Raw genomic sequence first — 20,423 nt, 5'->3', positions numbered from 1 at the left:
CCTGGCCCAGGTTGCCCAGGGAAGCTGTGGCTGCCCCATCCCTGGCAGTGTTGAAGGGCAGGTTGGGTGGGGCTTGGAGCAGCCTGGTCTGGTGGGAGGTGTCCCTGCCCATGCAGGGGGGTTGGAACTGGATGATCTTGAAGGTCCCTTCCCACCCAGCCCAGTCTGTGATTCCATGATTGCAGGTCCCTGCAGTAAAAGGCAAAAGGAGTAGATTTTTGGAGCTTTGCTGAATTCTGACAGTTTTTTCCAGTCAGTGGGTGGTGACCTCAGGTCACACTCCAGTCCTGGCCTGTTTGCCCAGCAGTTCTGAGCAGTAACTGCAGGGGGAGTTGGGAATAATTCCTGCAGCTCCCAGACCGTCCTTGGATGTGTCTCCCCTTCCTTTGCAGCAAAGCCCAGCGTGGGCAGGGAGCAGCTTGAGAGCCAAGGAATCCTCGTGGCCGACGTCAACACCTTCCTTGGGACGGTCCAGAAAGCTGCTGCCCCCTTCAGGAGGAGCTACTGGTAAGGGGGGGACTTGGGATTGACTCCTTCTCCCTGAAAAAGTCCAGGAGCAGTTCCCGGGTTGTTTGTGGGGTGGCAGGCAGGGAACTGGGGTCCAGCTGTGGGTCTGGGATATGGGACAACTCTCCATGGGACAACTTTCCACCAGGATGTGTCTGCACTGGGACTTCTGCTGGTCTGTGGAGAGTTGTCCCAGCACAGAGATGATGTCCCCACACAGGGATGTCCCAGCACAGGGATGATGTCCCCACACAGGGATGATGTCCCCACACAGGGATGTCCCAGCACAGGGATGTCCCCACACAGGGATGATGTCCCATCATGGGGATGTCCCAGCACAGAGATGATGTCCCAGCACAGGGATGTCCCCACACAGGGATGTCCCCACACAGGGATGTCCCAGCACAGAGATGATGTCCCCACACAGGGATGTCCCAGCACAGAGATGAATGTCCCCACACAGGAATGTCCCCACACAGGGATGAGGTCCCAGCAGGGACCTGGTGAGGGACACTTGTCCATTCCCACCAGCTGCTCCTGCAGCAGCTTAGGGACCTTTCCCAGGGCTTGTCTGCAGGATCTTCTCCAGCTCTGCTGACACCAGGAGCTGATTCCTGAAGCCAGATCCAGGAGGTTCCATGCTGGGATCCCCTGGGATAGCTCAGCAGGTGCTCAGCCCTGATGGAGCTGGGGGAGCAGAGCACTGACCTGGCCCACATCTGTATGTTGCAGGTGACGAAGCGAAGCCACAACTCAGCTCCTCCCGGGCCCTGTGGCACCATCTGGGGCATCCTCCTCCTCTGGGAATGGCCCCCACATCCTGCTGGGATTCAGGGGCTGCACAGGAACCCTGGGAATGTTGGCTCCAGTTCTGTAGGGAGAAGTTCTTTCCAGGTACCTCATGCCAACCCTCCCGGGGATTGAGTCCCTGCCATCGAGTTCCAGTAGGAGAGAGGCTGGTTTAACCTGACACAGGTTTAAATAACTGGGAGGATTTGCAGGTGGTTAGTGCAGCTGAGGTGGCAGAAATAGGAATAATTTTTATTTTAATTTAAAAAAAATAAATAATAGGAAGAAGCTGTTTACTTGAAGAGTGGGAGTCCAGGACAATAAAGGCATTTTTCCAAGTGGTTTTTGCTGTGCCCAGGACACACACCCTTGGGTGGACAGTTTTTTTAGGTGGACATTTCCAGGTCTGCTCTACACTACGGTTCAAGTCTCCTCCTCTTGGTACCATTTCACTGCTGGGATTTGCCACATTCCAGCAGGTGGGAATCTTGTCAATAGCAGGGGAACAAAAAGCTCTTATTTATGATCACTCAGACAGGCCAGGTGGGAAATGCCCCATGAAAGATGCCTGCAGGATTCCCCACCTTGGGATGCACAGGACAGGGTTGTCCTCTCTCTTTGTTTTTATTTTAATTTTAATAAAAGAACACAGGACAGGTTTGTGCAGAGTTTGATTGATATAAAACCTTAACAAAAAAAACCAAACAAACCACCCCACGAAGTTTCAGAGGCTGCTGCTCCTGAGAGGGGCAGAATCTCTGCCCTCTGGGTGATCCCAGCATCTTTCCCAGCTCCCACCTGGCTCAGGAGTTGGGTTTGTTCTGCTCCACCCCAACTTTGAAGGCCAGAGAGGAAGGAAAGCCCAGCAGCCTCTCAACAGCCAAGGGGGACTCAAGGCTGCAGGGTCACCACCCTCTTCCCAGCAGGAGGGAGATCCATCAGCCAGTGGAATAACCAGGATACAGCAGAGGGGGGATAAGGGCAGCATTTAGGGGTGGCAGGAGCTGCTGGTCCATGTGCTTTAGGGCTCTCCTGCCTTTGAAAAGGTTTGAGCAACTGAATCAGCTGAAGGGTGGGGGAGGCACAAAGCAAGAGAGAACTTCAGGGACCCACCACGCTGTGGTGGTTTCAGGAGAAAGGTGGTTCCTGGAACTGGCACAGCAGGGAGAGGGAAGTGCCAAAAGCCCCCCCAGGCAGGAGGGAGGAAGATGAGGGGCAGCCACAGCCAGGGCTGGTGCAGCTTTGGGAGGGGGATGTGGTGGAAACCTCAGTTCCTCTTCGCAGGAGCAGCACAACTACAGCTGGGGGAAGGATCAGCCCTTCCCCAGCGACCCTGCCCGGCTGGAGCAGCAGCTGAGAGCAGGGGGAAACAAACCCCCATTCCAAAGCTTGTTCCCACTTTTCCTGGTACTTGGCATCGCTGTCAGGACGAGCCCTGCTCCTCATTGTGCAACTGCCACCCCACCTCCCAGCAGGAGGGATCCAAGCAGGGGAGTAATAAAGGTCGCTCAGGAGGAGCAGCTTCTGTGCCGGGAGATCGAGGCCCCGCAGAGGAGCCCCCAAGAGCAGGAGTTGATTTTTCTGCTGCTCCCGGCAGGAGCTGCTGCTGGATGCGGGCACTGGAGGGGGCAGCAGGGAGCGCTGAGCTCCCTGCCCGAGGCACAGACCGGGCTGGAGCTTCTGCCCTGCCAAGGGCAGCCTGGGAAGTCCAACTGAGGAAGCCAGTTGTGGAATCATCATGGAATGGCTTGGTTTGGAAGGAACCTAAAGATCATCCAGTTCCAACTCCCCTGCATGGGCAGGGACACCTCCCACCATTCCAGGCTGCTCCAAGCCCCATCCAACCTGCCCTTCAACACCCCCAGGGATGGGGCAGCCACAGCTTCCCTGGGCAACCTGGGCCAGGCTCTCCCCACCCTCACAGCCCAGAATTGCTCCCTCCCATCTCAGCTCCAGCTCCCTCTGCCAGCTGGAAACCCTTCCCCCTGCTCCCATCCCTCCCTGCCCTTGTCCCAAGTCCCTCCCCAGCTTTCCTGGAGCCCCTTCAGGCACTGGAAGGTGCTCTAAGGTCTCCCTGGAGCCTTCTCTTCTCCAGGCTCAACACCCCAACTCTCCCAGCCCACCCATCATTTTCCAGCAGGAAACGCTCCCGTTTCCACCCTGGCAGGCAGAGAGATCCAAGGGAATCTCAAGAAAGCAGCTGCTCCTCGTACCAGTGAAGTGAATCAGACCAGAGCCCAGGACTGGTTTCCAGAATTTGGCTTTACTTCGCAGTACAGAAATCATGTGGAGCCTTCAGGAGACAAGGAGAAGCACCACAGGCTCTGTCAGACCGATACCGCAGCCGTTTGGTCCAGCCCAGGGAGCCAACCCAGGGGGTACAGAAAAATAACTCCCACATCTTGCCTGCTCTGTAATTTGTTCTCTCAATTTTATTCAGATTTAAAACACAAAGGAGCCTCAGGCACAGCTGTGTCCCCACCCATGGCAACAGTGTGGAGAAGCTGAAGTGGAGGTGACGTGCCCAGAACTAAAGCCAACAGTTGCTGCTACAAGAGATGTGGGCTCTGTCCATAACACAACTTGCCACGAGAGTTTGAAGACTGATGGGAAGAGACTGTTTTTGTTTTTAGGGCTGCTGTCCACAATAATGGAGTGCTCAGTTTCTATGTTTTTTGGGTATTTTTTTTTTTGCCTTGATATCAGGGGTTTGAGTGACAACTGTCACCTCTACCAGCTCACCAGAAGCACATCGTTGGGAGGGAGGGTGACAAATGATTCAGAGGAGAAGGGAAGACACAGCTGGCAGGGAGTTATTTCACCAACCTCTACCAAAATTTTAAAAAAAACAACAACCCAAGCAAAACAAAAAAAAACAACCAACCCCAACCAAAATAAAAAGGAAATAAAAAGCCAAGGTTCAAGTCTGCCTTCCAGGTTAGTCCTTAGATCAGAGTCAGTAATTTGCCAGATTCTGGACAGCAACCCTACTAGAATGAAATCATTAACACATGATAATATCCAAAAAAGGGGAACATGACCAGTGCAGTAACTCTTCAATCTCTCAGAGATGGGATTACAAAAAGCAGGCCTTACAATATTGAATTTCATACAGTGTTCATTAAGTTCCTTATATATTCATATTAGCCGATTTTTTTTTTTTTAATTTCTCCTAATTAAAGAGATGCTCATTTACTGCTGCTCCTCCTCCCCGTAGATGTCGTTCTTCTTGCGTTTCATCTCCTCGAAGTCAAACTCTGATCCCATCATCCTCTTGTAAATGTCTTTGATGTCATCACACGTCGTCTCGAAGTGGGTGGTGGCGTCGTAGGTGCGGGAGATGAAGATCTGGGAAGAGAAGGAGCTGTTGGAACATCCAGGTTCTCCTCACACCCCCTTCCCACACCAGCCTGGGGGTCACTCACCTGGCTCTCGGTGCCCAAGTCGGTCGGGGCGAACAAGTCACTGATGCTGACGAACCTGGAAGGAGGGGAATTCATACAAAACAAGAGGATCAGGGTGGTTTGGAAACATCACTGAGCATCCATGTGGGCTTGGAGGAGGCTGGGGGAAGACCTGGGGGTGTTGAGCCTGGAGCAAAGGAGGCTGAGGGGAGACCTTCTGGCTCTGCAGCTGCTGAGAGGAGGTTGGAGCCAGGGGGGTCGGGCTCTGCTCCCCAGGAACAAGGGACAGGACAAGAGGGAACGGCCTCAAGTTGTGCCAGGGGAGGTTGAGGTTGGATCTGGGGAACAATTCCTGCCTGGCAAGGGTTGTCAGGGCCTGGCCCAGGCTGCCCAGGGCAGGGGGGGAGTCCCCATCCCTGGAGGGGTTTCCAAACCCTGGAGATGGTGCTGAGGGACATGGGGCAGTGGTGGCCTCATGAAAGGAGGCTGTAGGGAGGTGGGTGTTGACCTCTTCTCCCAAGTTAGTAACACTGGGATAAGTTGCACCAGGGGAGGTTTAACCTGGGCTTCAGGCCCAGGCACTGGCAGCAGGGCTGAGGGGCTTGTTGTGGTCTCACTTCTGCTCGATGGGCTCCAGGAGGTCCAGGGCTGGCTTGATCTCCTTCTCTGGGTCGGCGGTTTCCACGGTGGTGCTGGCGATGGCGATGTACTTCCCCTGGGCTGCCACGTTGTGTGCAGAGGAGATCATGCAGACGTAGATATCTGGGGAAGCACAGGGCAGGTCAGGAGGTGCCAGGAAGCCCACAGCCCAGGCCAGGCCAGCTTCCTCCCTCCTAAACCTCCTTCAGGTCACACACTCAACTCAACTCTTCCCACTTCCCTGACACTTCCCACCTCCTGGTCTCGCTCAGACCCCACTTGGAGTCCTGGCCTGGCCCTGACATCCCTACGTGCTCTTGGTCTCATGGCTGAGGGGCCTGGACATGAGCAGCCTCTGAGCTCCCAGAACTCCAGCTCCTGTGGCTATGAGAGCTCCTGAAAACCAGTGAGGTCCCCAGCACCCAACCCAGCCCTCACAGGGGTGAAAGGGCTCCAAGAAAGCTGGGGAGGGACTTGGGACAAGGGCACGGAGGGATGGGATGAGGAATAATGGATTAAAACTGGAAGAGGGGAGATTTAGGTTGGACATCAGGAAAAAATTATTCACCATGAGGGTAGGAAGGCACTGGCCCAGGTTGCCCAGAGAAGCTGTGGCTGTCCCATCCCTGGCAGTGTTGAAGGGCAGGTTGGATGGGGCTTGGAGCAGCCTGGGCTGGTGGGAGGGTGGGACTGGATGATCTTGAAGGTCCCTTCCAATCCAAACTATTCCATGACTGTGATTTTCCCCTTGATTCACACCCTGCTAGACCCTCCACCCAGGGACGATGAAAACCTGCAGGTGCCCCAGCAGCCCCCTGGTCACCACTGGTCAACCAACCCACCTGATTTCCGGTTGACCTGATTCTGTGGAATGATGATCTGGCAGGAGTTGGCATCGTTTGTGTTCTTGATGGGGTGGCTCAAGATGCAGATGACCCTGATCACCTGCCCGACCTTCGTCACACGGTCAGAGACGTAGCTGGGGTCGCAGATGAGCTGTTTGCAGCGAGCGACCTGGGAGGGGGACAGACCAGACCCTGGGTGAGCACCACACCCTGGGGAGGAACCAGCCATGGTGGGAAACACCAGGAGTGGTTCCAGGTGGCTCTTCATGCTTTGAGTTCCCACTTGGCTGCCAACTTGGACAATCCACATCTGGGATTTAAACCCCCCCGTCCCAGAGCTGCACGATCAATCACGTCTTCCCCTGGTTGAGCACAGGGACAAGGTCTGAGCACAACGTTGGTCCAGTCCTTCCAGTCTAGGACCATGACTTGTTGCAGTCAAGGCTGAACCACACGTAAGAACTGAGCAGTTCCCAGCAGAACTCAGTTTTACAGCAATAATTTAAGCAGTTTGAAGCCTCCAGGCAGGCTGCACTTTGGCACATCGGGCTGTGCACAGATCATCACCCCTGTGCTAGCCAGGACATGTCATCTCCGACCCAGAAGGGACATGTTACTCAACCAGCAAGTCCCAAACTGTCCCAAGAAGCTTCCACTCCAGTTGGGATGACATTTACAGCTTCAAAGCAGCTCCCAGCACTCTGGCCAGTTTTATATTGCCAGGTTGAGGAGAAGCTGCAGAAAGGCTGCGTGGCTGCTGAGCAGCTCCTGCTGAGAGTCAAGGGCAGAGCTGCTTCCACACCCAGGTTGGACACAAGCAAGAAGCTCCTTTTCAGCTTAGCCAGGCTGATCTTTCCAGAAGACAACCTTGCCCAGCCCATGGAGACTTCATTCCAGCTCCTGGAGTAGGGCTACTGCATTCAAAATCACAGAATTGCTCTGGTTGGAAAAGACCTTAAAGGTCATCAAGCCCAACCATTAACCCAACTCTACCAAGTCCAAAGCTAACCCATGTCCCTCAGCTTCACATCTACATGGCTTTGAAAGGCCTCCAGGGATGGGGATTCAACCACTTCCCTGGGCAGCCTGGGCCAGGGTTTAATAACCCTTTCAGTGGACTGTCTTTTGAGATTCAAGCTAAACCTTCCCTGGTGCAACTTGAGACCATTTCCTCTTGTCCTTTTGCTCCTCACCATGCAAACATCAACATGAGTTGGCACAAGGAGCCCCAATTGTTCCCCCCTCCAACAGTTTTGGTTTTAGGGCTTTGATGAGGGTTTTTTCCTCCTGTTGTGCTTGTTCAGATCCGTGACAGCCTCCACAGGGAGAGGCAAGATGTGGGGTGGGGAGCAGGGAAGGAACTGGATCCTACCTCCCCTTCAGACTTCACACCAACCACTTTGCCATTTTCTATCACGATCTCCTCGATGGGCTTGTTCAGCATGTAGGTGCCTCCGTATATCGCGCTTAGCCTGCAAGAGCAAAAGCCACTTCAGCACCTCCCACAGCTGCATGTTCCACCTCAACAAGCCCTTCCAAGCCCCTTCTTTCTCTTCCACTTGGGACAAACTCCACGTTCAGATTTGAACCTTTTCAAAACTTCCTGCAAAGAAACCGTCTTGTGTTTGGAACAAACCCCAGGTAGAAAAAAAAACCTGCTTGGTGGAACCCAGACAGTCCTTCAGTGTACGAGCTGTGGGTCACACCAGGAAGAGAAATCCACCTCCTGGGATAGACAACATGCTGCAAACTACCTCTGAGCCAACCCAGAGCTACCACCACCAGGAAATGTGGTGAAGAAGGCCAGAAAGAAGCCATCTCACACAGAGGAACCAGTTCTTGATGAAGACAGTGACAGAACCATCAACAACCACAGTAATTTTTCATGCAGAAGCACGTTCTGGAAGGCCAAGCAGTGACTCCACACACCTGATCCCCCCTCCCAGAAGAGAAGACCAGAGTCTAAAACCAAGTTCTCACCTTGCAAACCCCTGGGGCAGCTCTCCAAGGCCATAGAGGGGGTACAGGTAGGGGCTTTTACCGTATCTAGCCAGTGACTCGCTGTAGAGCTTAATCCTGTTGATTGTTTCTTGGCAGGGTTGATCTAAATAGCTGGAGAGGACAGTTGGGTGATTTACAACCTCATGAAGCAAGACTTCCAGCTCAGAGCAAAACATTTCACTTCCTGGGAAGTTCCCTTCTCCACCCTCCAGCTGCTCCTGGCAAGAATTTCCCTGAAAGTTCCCTTTTAGAAGCACTTCAATCATAGGATGGTGAAGGTTCAAAGGGACCTTCAAGATCATCAGGTCCCAACCCCCCTGCTATGAGCAGGGACACCTCCCACCAGACCAGGCTGCACAAGCCCCATCCAACCTGCCCTTGAACACCTTGAGGGAAGGGGCTTCCACAGCTTCTCTGGGCAACCTGTTCCAGTGCCTTCCTATCCTCATGGGGAAGAATTTCCTCCTGATGTCTGACTTGAATCTCCCCTCTTCCAGTTTAAAACCATTCCCCCTTGTCCTATCAATGTCTCAAGGGGTTTCAATCAGGAAGGAGATGCTTCATGGAACCCATCCACTTTACTCCATCAGCAGAGGATTCAGTATTTTAAAGATGAATTTCAAGATTAATATTGCCCTCAGGGACAGAAACACTTGGCAACACGTCCCACCCTCAGGCTGCAAAGGCCTATGCTGGAAGCACCCAGGACCCCGGACAATTTTGGGGATCAACTGAACCCCCACTTACTCATCAGTCCTGTAGAGTGCCAGGGCATGGCCTGTGAAGTCTATCACATCTTGCCCCAGGTCAAACTTCTTGTAGACATCACGCATGGTGGTCTTCTTGGGATCAACACCTTCAAAAGTTTTTGGGTCGTTCTCATCAAAGTTGGCCACGTACACGAGGAATTTCCTGAACCGGCGTTTCTCGAACAAGCCCATCAAGCCTAAAAAGAAGGTGTCTTGTGTGAGCTCACCCAGCTCCTGAGGCTCCTCCATGGCCACAGAGAGGGAGGAAGGGAGGAAGAACCACCGAGGGTTTCAAACATCCCTTGATAAGGTGGGGTTTGGCCCCCAGGGCTTGCCAAGGTGCTCTCTTCAAACAGGAGAGATGCCAACATCTGCCAAGCCAGTTCACCCTCACAGCTGTCCTGGTGTGGAATGGTTTGGGGTGGAAGGGACCTTAAGGATCATCTAATTCCCACCCCCTTGCCACAGGCAAGGACAAAGACCTCAAGAGAGCCAAATTTTCTCAAGGCATGACTGAAGGTTGGGCTCCTACACTATTTCCAGCTAGGGGAAGGCCTGGGGAGCAGTTCCCACTTGTCCCAGTGAAAAAACAAACCAGAGATTCCCTGAACAGAGACTTTTGCTTGGTATCTACCAGACCTGGCATCATCAAAGTGTGTTGATCAAAGCTCCATCAAAACAAGTGGTGTTGGGCTCTCCTGCAGTTCCTCACCAAGGAACTAGAAAGGTCAAAACTTCAAACATGAGACTGGACAAGGCAACTTGGATTTTCTAACAATTAGAGAAGCAAGACTGGACTTGCTGAAACATTAAGGAAGAGACAGCACCAAAGGCACCTTCTACTTCTGCCAGCATGAGTCTGTGAAGAGAGACTTATGAGACAGCAAGGAGGCCAGATTGAAGGAACAACTAATTATTCCACTACAAACAGGAGTATCTGCCACGAGGAAGGCTCCAACGTCCAGATGAGACACACCAGGAGCCTTGCTGGCAGGAATCCCTTTATCACAAGAGCTTTCAGAAGTGCTACTAAACAGGCCCCACACCTGACTGCCCTCTGCCAGCTCCTGACCACTTCCACCACATTATCATGGATGATCAGGGGCTTTATCTGAAGGGTGAAATTCAAGAAGACAACAATTAAGGTTTGAATGAGGTGGCACATGTCAGAATTGGTCACTCCCATTTGCCTGCTGATGAATCCAGCATTTTCACACGCACACAAATCCATCCAACAAGGACCCAGCATTAATAATATGTATGGGTGAGTTGGGAGCCCCAGATGTAACCTCTGGAGGAAGTCAAATGCTGCCAAGTTCTCACCAGCTGAGCCACAGAAAAGGCAGCCTGACCAGCTCCATCTGAAAGCTCCAAGAAAATGGTTAACTCAAGGGTGAGGAAGCTCAAGACTTCACTACGAGTGTTGTTTGAAGTGAGATGAGATGCAGAGCACAGCGAGTGAGATGCTAAGCACAGCTTGTTGATGAGGTGGAGTCTCCACCACATTAGGAACCATCAAGATTTCCTTTTCTATAGGAGCTCAGAACACCCCAAGATGCGGGTGGAGGAGACTTGTCTGGCCTTTGTTTAGAGGTGGTAGCCTGAGGAGGAAACAAAGCAAGGTGCAGCTACTCACTGGATGCCAGGGCTTCTGCCTCAGTGGAAGGAACTTTGTAGATCTTTCCTCCCTTGTAGACAAAGCTCCCTTCGATCACCTTGAAGTCCAAGTAGCGAGTGACTTCTGTGTAGAGCAGCATCTTTACCAACTGACCTGGAAAGGAGGTTTGGCACAAGTCAACCAGCTGCTCTGTAGCCAGAAGCCAAGAGAGGACAGTGCTTCTTCTCCCAAGGCAAACAGTTCCTCCACCACAGCAAATCCTTCAACAACAGCACCATGTTCAACCCACGTGGCTCTCACACCTCAGTGTGACAGGGTGTGGCAGATACTCACTGGTGTAATCATTAGGCTGTTTTAAAGCTTTCTCACAGGCAATTAACAATTTTCCTTGTCACTCCTGTGGTTTCCACCAAGCCTCTGAGTAAAACCCACCCTGCAGCACATTCACTTGCTGCACAACACTTGCTGCTCTTTGCTCCTTGTAGTTCCTTCACACTCAACGTGACAAACAAGGTCACGTCCTTGAACCACCGCAGCTCCTCATCACCCTGTTCAGATCTAGCCCAGCCTGCAGGAGTTGTCCATCCAACTGACCACAAATGAGCTTGAAAGCACCTTCTGTCAACATGTGTCCATTTACCTGTCCCTACCCACTGTCACATCCCCAGAGTGATGTTCATAGAATTACCTGGGTTGGAACAGAGCTTCAAGATCATCCAGTCTAACCATCAACCCAGTCCTGCCAAGGCCACCCCTGCCCCATGTCCCTCAGCATCATCTCCAGGCCTTGGAAACCCTTCCAGGGATGGGGACTCCCCCCCTGCCCTGGGCAGCCTGGGCCAGGCCCTGACAACCCTTGCCAGGCAGGAATTGTTCCCCAGATCCAACCTCAACCTCCCCTGGCACAACTTGAGGCCGTTCCCTCTTGTCCTGTCCCTTGTTCCTGGGGAGCAGAGCCCGACCCCCCTGGCTCCAACCTCCTCTCAGGCAGCTGCAGAGCCAGAAGGTCTCCCCTCAGCCTCCTTTGCTCCAGGCTCAACACCCCCAGCTCCCTCAGCTGCTCCTCACAAGTTCTCCAGCCTCTTCTCCTTCTGCTCCAGCCCCTTCCCCCGCTCCAGGGCCCTTCCCTGGACACAGTCCAGCCTCTCCATGTTCCTCCTTTCCTGAGGGGCCCAGAATTGACCACAGTGTTGTCCCCTGGAAACTCACCACGATGGGATTCCTGTGCAAAATGAGAGTGACCTGAGACTCAAGTAACCAAACCTTGACGAGATTCAAATCAAGCCAGTGCAAGACTGGCACTACACATCTATCCCCTCGTGCTGCAGGGACAAGAGATTCCAGCAGCAAGTGGTTGGAATTTGGCAAAGGGAGTTGCCCTTGAACATATTTGCTTTAGTAACCACCTCACCAATAGCAGATTTGGCCCAGAAGACCCATCCCAGTACTGGAACACATAGATTAAAGGATGAGGATTTGCAGCATCAGTAGGGGATGACAGAGGCTGGAAGCCATAAAATAGGAACAATAGGGATTAACAGTCACCATGGAATCAACTGTTTCTTCCTAAGCCATGAAATAACAACAATGCACAAACTCAGTGTTAACTCTGGCTGGAAATGCCAACATTTTAAGAGGGGGTGTTTGGAAAAAATGGACATTTGAATGTTCCAGACAGGTCACTGCTGCACACTCTAGAGCTGGAGCCACCTCCTGAGGCTGGAAGGTCCAGAGCAGAATTTGTGGTGGTGCTGGCACAGATACAAGGACCAGCTCAGCTCTAAATAATGTTCCCACAAGTTCAGGAGAAGATACCTGAAGGGCTGTTTATCCCATCATAGCCCCCAAACACTAACCCAGACTAAGTTTCCAACAAATCTGGGAGCTTAAGCTCACTCACCATTAGCCATAAGGAATTTTGGAATTAGGTCCACGTTCCAGTCTCTTCCTCGCCCCATAGATTCTGGTGGAGTTCCTGGTAGATTAAACCTTTTGTAGAGCTTTAGAGAGAACACAAAACTTATTATAGCAGAGGAAATCTCTATGGGTATAATTTCTCCCACACTTGTACACACTTTCCACCCCCACATCTCCCCAGCTGACATACGCAAGCTTTTGGCCAGTGCTTCAGCTCAAATTTGATTTTTGATGCCACAGACAATGCACATCCAGGAAATTCTTACAGTAACAATTATTCTGCTCATCCAGTCTTTCTTCCTCCAAGGCCTAAAGCCTGGGAATTTATGACCTGATGAACCAAAAGGCTGTTGAACATAGCTAAATGTAATCTGATCAACGTGCCTGCTTCAGCAGAGGGCAGGCTCTTCTATATACTTAAATCAGATTCTGCAATATAAATATTTAACCCAATTAAGCAGCAAAGGGAACAGTGATTTCCTGACATCTGATTAATCAGCCACGGTAAGGGCTTTAGGGGCTACACAACTGCAGTAACCACAGGAGATGGCATCTGCCTGCCTGGCAGCACTCAAAGAGCAAGGACCTCACAAGGAGGGGCAGTAACAATTTAGCCTAAGAGTTTTATCATCTTGTTGTTGGGCATTAAAGAACCATGGAATGGTTTGGGTTGGAAGGGACCTCCAAGATCTTCTAGTTCCAACCCCCTTTGCATGGGCAGGGACACCTCCAAATGCTGAGTGCTTGAACCTCAGGTGGGAGCTACAGAAAACAAGAACCACCCACCACATACAAACACGCTGGTTTTTCCCCCACTATTATCTGGTGTGGAAGTGTCATAAAACATCCTTAACTTAAAGGAAACCCTTAAGAGTAATTAATTTGAACCCACCCCTAGGGTGGCTGGAAATAAAGCCCCCTTTATGGACACAAAGGGGGGGGTGTCAGTCTCTGTACTTACATCCTCCAGGGGTGTAATGGACGCGCTTTCCCCTCCATAGTAAGAGTTCCGATCCATGTGAAGGACCTTCTTCCCATTCACTGACATGATCCCAGAGAGGATGCATTCCTGTGGAGAGAGGAAACAGGAAAGGATGCAAGGGACACGTCAGTTGTCTTTCAGCCTCCTTCCATTCTTCCTAAAGACACTCTCTGGAAGAGCACACTCAAGACAGGCTCCTGCACTTCTAGATGTGAAGGTACCTGCCCAGCCCCTCGGACACAAACACACCAGTTGCCTCACTCCAGAATGAAGACATGGATCCTGAAAGAATTCTCTCTGGGACAGATTAACCCCTCCATGGGTTTGCTGTCTGCTCTGGGTAAACCAACCAAGAGGTTTTAACTACACAACCATCACCAACTAGGGCAAGTTCATGCATTTGGGCCAGAGCAGGAAAAGCTCTGCTCCTGCCTCCCTCATGCACAGTTAATTTCTTCCTTCCCATCCTCTTAATTTTGGGTAAGTCCAGTGACTTTGAAGAGAAGATCTGGTCACAGAAACAGCAGAAAAAGCCAATTCACACATTTTGGAAATGTTTGTTTAGTTTTCTTGCCACTAGCATTCTTTAAATATAGAAGAGAAAAATAATACTATAAAGGCTATTTCTTGGCTGTAGTAATTTAAAGGATCACACACAGAATCACAGAATGGTTGGGGTTGGAAGGGACCTCAACAGACCATCTAGTTCAACCCCCCCTGTCAGAGCAGGATCACCTAGAGGAGGATCCTGTTCATCCTTCTGAATACACCTGGGATATTCAGAATCATGGCATCAGTTAGTATGAGTTGAAAGGGACATGGTATGTGGTATTTTTATTAGAGGCAGCACCCTCATTTATGGGTGACACCAGGAGCATAAAACCTTGCCTTGAAGGACACCAGGGAGTCTCCTCAAAACCTCAGTCTTTGGTAATTGCCACAGTGGGACACCCAAGAGAGTCAACAGCTACTCTTAAAGAGAACAGAAGTAGCATAAAGGATAAATGAAGCCATTTTGGAGCTTTATCATCTCAGTAGACACTCTGCTATCCTTGCTGTGCACCCACTGAGATGAAAACCACTGTGATTACTCTGAGCAGCAGCTGAGCTGCTATGTCTGAACCCAACACCAAGAGGCTGAGACTAATCACAAAGGGACACAAGTGGCAGTTTGCAGAACCAGCTGAGGACTTGCACAGCTAAATTCCCATTAAACCCCAACTTTCCAACTACCCCAGTCACCAGCTCTGGCATTCATAAGCCAAAGAGCTTAACAAAAACTTGAACACCCAAGACTGCTCATCGTGGAGGTTTTACTCATCTTTCCTGCCCTGCCTCACCTCTCTCCAAAGGCAGAATTCCACCTGCAATTGAGCTCTCATTCACCATCAACATTATCTACGTTGTAGATCCCAACCACATCTCATGTTATCTTTCCCAAAACCCCCCCCATCCAGCTGCTGAGATGCCACAGCTGCACATCTGCAGGCTCAGGAGTGGAGGAGCCATTCACTCCAGAGAAGCAGCAGCTTCACCCTCCTGGCAGAGATGCCTTGTGCTCATTCCACATGCACATGGTCCCTCTCCTCGTGTGTCACTTCCCCCTGCTGAGTGTGTAGGTTTGTTTCAAACGATGTTATGGCAACGCTGACCACCATGCTATCAGTTCACATCCTCTTCCAAAGCACAATTAGAATGCAGAAAGTCTCCCACCTGATACTGTTTATGTGACTGGCAAATCCTAACTCCTCTAAATCCTCAGCATAAAAGAATCTTTCCAAGCTGAGGAGGTTTAGATTGGACATTAGGAAGCATTTCTTCACAGTGGTCATGCATTGAAACAGGCTGCTCAGGGAAGGTGGTGGAGTCACCATCCCTGGAGGTGTTCCAAAAACATGTAGATGTGGCACCTGGAGACATGGTTTAGTTGGCATGGTGGTGTTGGGTTGACAGCTGAACTGGATGATCTTGGTGGTCTCTTCCAACCTAAATGATTCCATGATTCTAAAACCATCTTCCACTTCACCAGCCAAAGACCAACCCACAGTAAAGGCAGCTTCCAGAATGGGTTATTTTGTTATTTTGTTCTGGCTGGCAGGGATCACTTCCAGGTGGTAACAGGCAGATCTCTTCTGCTGGGAGTGCAAGGCACTGTTAACTAGCTCCTTGCCCACCAGGACACCATGGTTATTCAGACAAAGTCTCAAAGATTAAAGCTAGAGCTGCCCACCTGGTGCACAGTGGGAATGGGCCATTCCAAGTTTAATCCTTGAAGCTGCGGGTGATTTAATAGATTTATAGAATGGTTTGTGTTGGAAGGGACATTCAAGATCACCCAGTTACAACTCCCCTGCCATGGGCAGGGACACTTCCCACCAGACCAGGTTGCTCCAAGCCCCATCTAATCTGCCCTTCAACACTGCCAGGGATGGGGCAGCCACAGCTTCTCTGGGCAACCTGGGCCAGGGTCTCACCACCCTCACACTAATGTCCAACCTAAATCTCCCCCATTCCAGTTTTACTTCTCACCGAACCTCTCTATGACCCATCAGCTGTTCCTCCTAGAACCACAACATCCTCCACAGCCTCCAAACCCCTCATGTCCTACAAGGCCACTCCACTTTTTTTTCAGACAATTTGAAGCAAGGAGAGACCCTCACAGCAGACCCAGCTGCACCAAACCCTGTGTTGAGACACTACTGAAGAGCACCATGAGCCTGACCAGGCAAAGGAACCACACAAGTGAAAGTAAACGTAGCTTTTATGGTATCAGTTCAAACGTTAATGATTTACCACACACAACCTGGGAGCATGACACCAAGTGCATCACCAATGACCACCATGATGTCCTCAGTCAAATCGAATTACATGCTCTACATGAGGACTCTGGTTTGACTCCTCCTTTGCTCTACCCTGTGGTTTTATTTCCCCTGGAACATCTTCCAAAACCCTGGCTCACCAGCTCTGCCAGATGGCGGTACAGAACTGACAACGTCCAGGCTGGAACTGAGCCACAAAGAAGCCAACCAGGATTTCAAAACAAAAATAAGTATCAATTGGAGGAATGAAGTTACAGTAAAAGCTGCAGAAGCTACATTCATCAGCCCAGACATCAGCTGATTTCCTTCCTCCATTTAAGGAACCTTCAAAGCATTTCTTGTTCTATCTTCTCAGAACTGCCCACCTATCACCTCCCAGCCAGCATGTATCCCCCCCTTCAACAGTCAATCTGGGCACCAGCAGAAGACCTGAGAGGTCCTAAATACTTTATCTTATTTGACACCCATTAAACACCAATGTGTGGCTTGAGGTGGGGGGATTCAAATATTAATTTTATCCCAGGCTAATTTAACAGGTTTGTTGTATCATCCAGGCTCCTGCAGAGCACTGAAATCCCACCCAGGCCCTTTCACCACCGCTTCCCTTCACAGCCAATGAGGCAACAACATGTTCATCAAACACACCAGAAGCACAATAGATTTCATCCTCCCAGCTCAGCAATTCCTTTTGACAGCTGCTCAGGCTGACTGCTGGCTGTACCCCTCCCTGGGTGCACTGGGCTGAGTCTAGGAACCACTTGATATGTCATGATGTCGCCTGGGTCAGGGAACAAGGAAAACAAACAGCCTGTACTGATAAGGGAAGGGCTGGAGGCAGTTTAGCCTGCAAATAAAAAAGGGGAAGTGTCAGAGTTCAAATCTGTGGCTTTCTGACCATCCACACAAGGCAAACGGGTAAAACTGAGCAGCTGCTGACAGCAGAAAGGGCACCAAGACACAGCAGGGAAAGCTCCAGGTATCCAGCTGGGGTGGAAGACAATCTTTGTGCAAATTGCAGTCACGCTGTGCTACTATAATCCACAGCTTCAGCCAGTTCAGGTTACGCCAGGCTCTGGAGAGCTGGCTTTGTGCTGCTGGATGAATGACAGAGCAAGTCTTGCAGAGATCAGTGTCGTCTGCAGCGCCGCTCACCCTCCTCAAATGGCTGGAGAGCACAGAAACAGAGAGCAACACGCACCAGGAACGTGGAGACAGCACATCCATGGAAATAAAATTGGGAGTAAGGGGTAAACTCGGAGGTATTGGGTGTTTCCACGCTTGCTTCAGACCATCAGCTCCTCCCTGGCTCACACAAACACGGCCATGAAAAGACCTTCTGCACACAGAAGCCTTCAGGAATGGAGGGAAGCAAGTTGGTTGACATGGATGTTCTCCAAGTAGGGCGGCAGTTCAGGAGGCTTAGACAGCCCAATGGAAACTTGAGCCAGCATCAGTCCATCTAACAGTGCTGAGGGGAGGATCCTGTGCAGGTCACTGAGCAAAATCCCTTCATCTTCAAGAAAGGGACTGGCAGAGCAAAAGATTCTTCTTAGAAAGACAAGGCCAGGTCATGGTGAGCAAGGAGTTACATGGAGCTTGTTACCATCACCCAGGCTCTTCACCTCTGAGATGCACCAGCTCCATCACCATGCTAGACTCCAGCAAGCAAGGCTCCAAGCTCTGCTCAGCCACAGAGTGCAAAAGCAATTCCTCACTGCACTTGAGCAATCCCCTCAGCGACCAGGGGATGATGCAAGGGACAGTGACACTCTGCTCAGTCCCCACAGTCACCTTCACGTTCTTTAGGTAGGCTCCTTAAGCAAGGAGGCCTGTGCCCATATAATTCAATCCATCTTGAACCAAATCATAGAATTATTTGGGTTGAAAAGGACCTTAAAAATCATCTAGATCCAACCCTCCTGCATGGGCAGGGACAATGCTCCTACAGAAAGTGAATCTGGATCTTTAGGATGGATTTATGGAGGTTTAACCTGGTGAGACAGCTGGCAGGTAAGAAGCTTAGTTCAGCCCACTGGTGAAAACCCAGCAGGAACATGGTGCTCATCTACTGGGCTGAGCAGGATAGTTTCATTATGCCCAAAATTCACGACTAATAAACCAAGCCACCTGGAGCACAGAAAGCAGGTAACCACTGCCTGTCAGAGGGCACAACATCCCACTCCCAGATGTCCTGGTGAGCAAGCACTGAGCCATTTCCAGACCAAAAAAGGTGTACATTAAGGTGAAAAGACAAGCCTGAAAATAAAACCACGAGGTGTTCTCCAGCTGCCTGATGACTGAGCCAGATTAAAAACGGGTTTGTGCAGTAGGTTGGGGGAGAGATGCAGCCTCATCTGCAATGCACGACGCACCCGGCAAGCCCGAGCCAAGGATCTGAAAGCCAGTGAGAACTGAGCAACCTGGAGAAACCATTCCCACCAGCACCTTGGGGATGCAGGACAAGGAAGACCTACCAGCTCACGTGCTAGGGACCCTTTGCAAATCCCTGCCCTGTGGTTAGCACACGCAGACTGACACTTGCCCACTGCTCAGAGCATGGAGGGATCAGGAGAGATGTGGTGCTCTCCTCTGAGCTCTAATTATACCTTGTGTAAATTTGAGGCTGTCGTTATCAGCAGTAATTCAGGATTAAAGATAGGCTGGGGTTACTCTTCCCCATGCTGCTAAGATCTCTCTTCACCAGCCTGGCACTGCAGTGGGGTCTCTGATTTGCATAGATAAGGGGGAAAAAAGTTATTTTAGTGCCAGTAATCCCAATCCTGAAGCTGGATCCTCGTTACTGGTTGAAGAAGGGATTAGCACCTGGAAGATTCACATGGCACATTGTTCAGATCCACCAGAAGTGGAATTTAAGCAGGCACTCTGTGCACTAACAGAGCACTGGCCCTGCAGACCCAACCAGAGCCACCACGGCCACAGGTGTCTTTGTGGCTCTTTTGCAAAGGCCCCAGTGACTTATTTTTTCCTCTTTAAATCAACAACTGAACTTTCACTTTGGAAAGCGAAAGAAAAAAACCCCTCAGAATGAGCAGCTGCTCATTACTCTGGATTACAGCTATTTTCTGGGTGTTGTGGAAGTCCTAGTGATGGACAGTGGGACAAACCAACCAGGCACTCTCATGGGACAAGGCATAAGCATAGAAGATGGGCACAGCACTCAAGATCTAGCAAACAGGACTCCCAATTTCATCTCTTCTTCTTCAGGCAGCATCAAGATCAGTACTTGAGGTGCAAGTCAGGCTCTTCAGAGAGGAGACATATACAACAGCAGCCTGATGGGACTCCCCAACACTGCAGTCCATTTCAGCAAGGGCCAGCTTTAAAGAAAGGCTGGTTGAAAACATCACCTGAAGTTTCATGACAATGTAAAGCTCTTTGGAAAAGGAAACAAACAACGGAACGTGTTTATGCAGCACATTTTCCAGTTCCTTTTCCTCAGGAAGCTCAACTCTGCCAGCACAGGTACCAGACTGACATTGGAGGAGCAATCTTCAAGGTTCCAGTGGGATCCTTCATCTCACTGCAAGAAGTCCTGATCCAAGCTCTGCTCCAAAACCACTTGCCAGCCACAATGGTGGAGCCAACACTAAGCATTTGAGGATCAGGAATATCTTGGTTGCACCAGGATCTCTGGTTTTCATTCACTTGCTTTTCCACACGAGCTGCTCAAGTCGAGATGAAGTCCATCCTGCTCTAATTGGTATTTCAGAGGTAAAGACTGCCCATCACATGCAAAGTAAGAGCTCCTGCACACTTTCAGGCCCTGGAGTGTGGTCAGCACACCTTAAAATACTGCCATAATTTATCCCTTTTGACCCAACTGCTGATCATTAGCATCAGCTTGTCTTAAAAGTGATTTCACAAGAGGCCTTTTGTCAAATTGACATTGGCATTTGTCAGTTTGAGATTAAGCAGGGTGCTTACCAATTTGATACCACAGCTCACTCTAAAGCATAAATTACCATTTTAATGGAGCTCAGATCTATTGGAGGCCCCTTCACTAGAAGCTCATTATATTTCACCTCCCTAAAAGTCTGTTTCCCTGCTTTGGTGAGCCAGAGACAGGTTTTAGGACAGATTGCAGCTTTCCCTATCAAAGGGAAGAAGCTTTAACCTCCCAAGTCATTCCTGC

General features: G+C 50.6%; 2 protein-coding genes across 2 annotated transcripts in view; one reads left to right on the top strand and one right to left on the bottom strand.

The window, feature by feature from the left end:
* The window catches only part of FAM208B (family with sequence similarity 208, member B), a 29,171-nt gene extending 28,660 nt beyond the window's left edge, over nt 1–511 (top strand). Inside the window, exon 19 of the mRNA XM_010000308.1 lies at nt 393–511. Within this exon, the coding sequence (XP_009998610.1) occupies nt 393–511 (119 nt within the window). The remainder of the gene's footprint in view (nt 1–392) is intronic.
* Nucleotides 512–4,199: 3,688 nt separating this feature from the next.
* Nucleotides 4,200–13,537, bottom strand: GDI2 (GDP dissociation inhibitor 2). Its single transcript, XM_010000301.1, has 10 exons — nt 13,431–13,537; nt 12,453–12,552; nt 10,571–10,705; nt 8,933–9,131; nt 8,165–8,296; nt 7,557–7,656; nt 6,182–6,353; nt 5,318–5,462; nt 4,722–4,776; nt 4,200–4,644 (listed from the first exon to the last, which is right to left on the bottom strand). The coding sequence occupies exons 1-10, from the start codon at nt 13,515–13,517 to the stop codon at nt 4,489–4,491; spliced, it is 1,281 nt and encodes a 426-aa protein (XP_009998603.1). The 5' UTR covers nt 13,518–13,537; the 3' UTR covers nt 4,200–4,488.
* Nucleotides 13,538–20,423: the final 6,886 nt, after the last annotated feature.

The sequence above is a fragment of the Chaetura pelagica genome, unplaced genomic scaffold (genome assembly GCF_000747805.2).
Source record: "Chaetura pelagica isolate M959 unplaced genomic scaffold, ChaPel_1.0 scaffold466, whole genome shotgun sequence".
NCBI classification, from domain to species: Eukaryota; Metazoa; Chordata; class Aves; order Apodiformes; family Apodidae; genus Chaetura; species Chaetura pelagica.
Note: the sequence above shows the minus strand (reverse complement) of the source record. Positions and strands in the feature narration are given on the sequence as shown.

Excerpts from the sequence above, each read along its gene's own strand:
- GDI2 (XM_010000301.1), bottom strand. The coding sequence starts at position 13,517 with ATGTCAGTGAATGGGAAGAAGGTCCTTCACATGGATCGGAACTCTTAC. Across the intron at positions 8,297-8,932 it reads GCACTCTACAGGACTGATGA|CTATTTAGATCAACCCTGCC; the intron begins GTAAGTGGGGGT and ends TGTCCTCTCCAG. Across the intron at positions 4,645-4,721 it reads ACTTGGGCACCGAGAGCCAG|ATCTTCATCTCCCGCACCTA; the intron begins GTGAGTGACCCC and ends TTCTCTTCCCAG.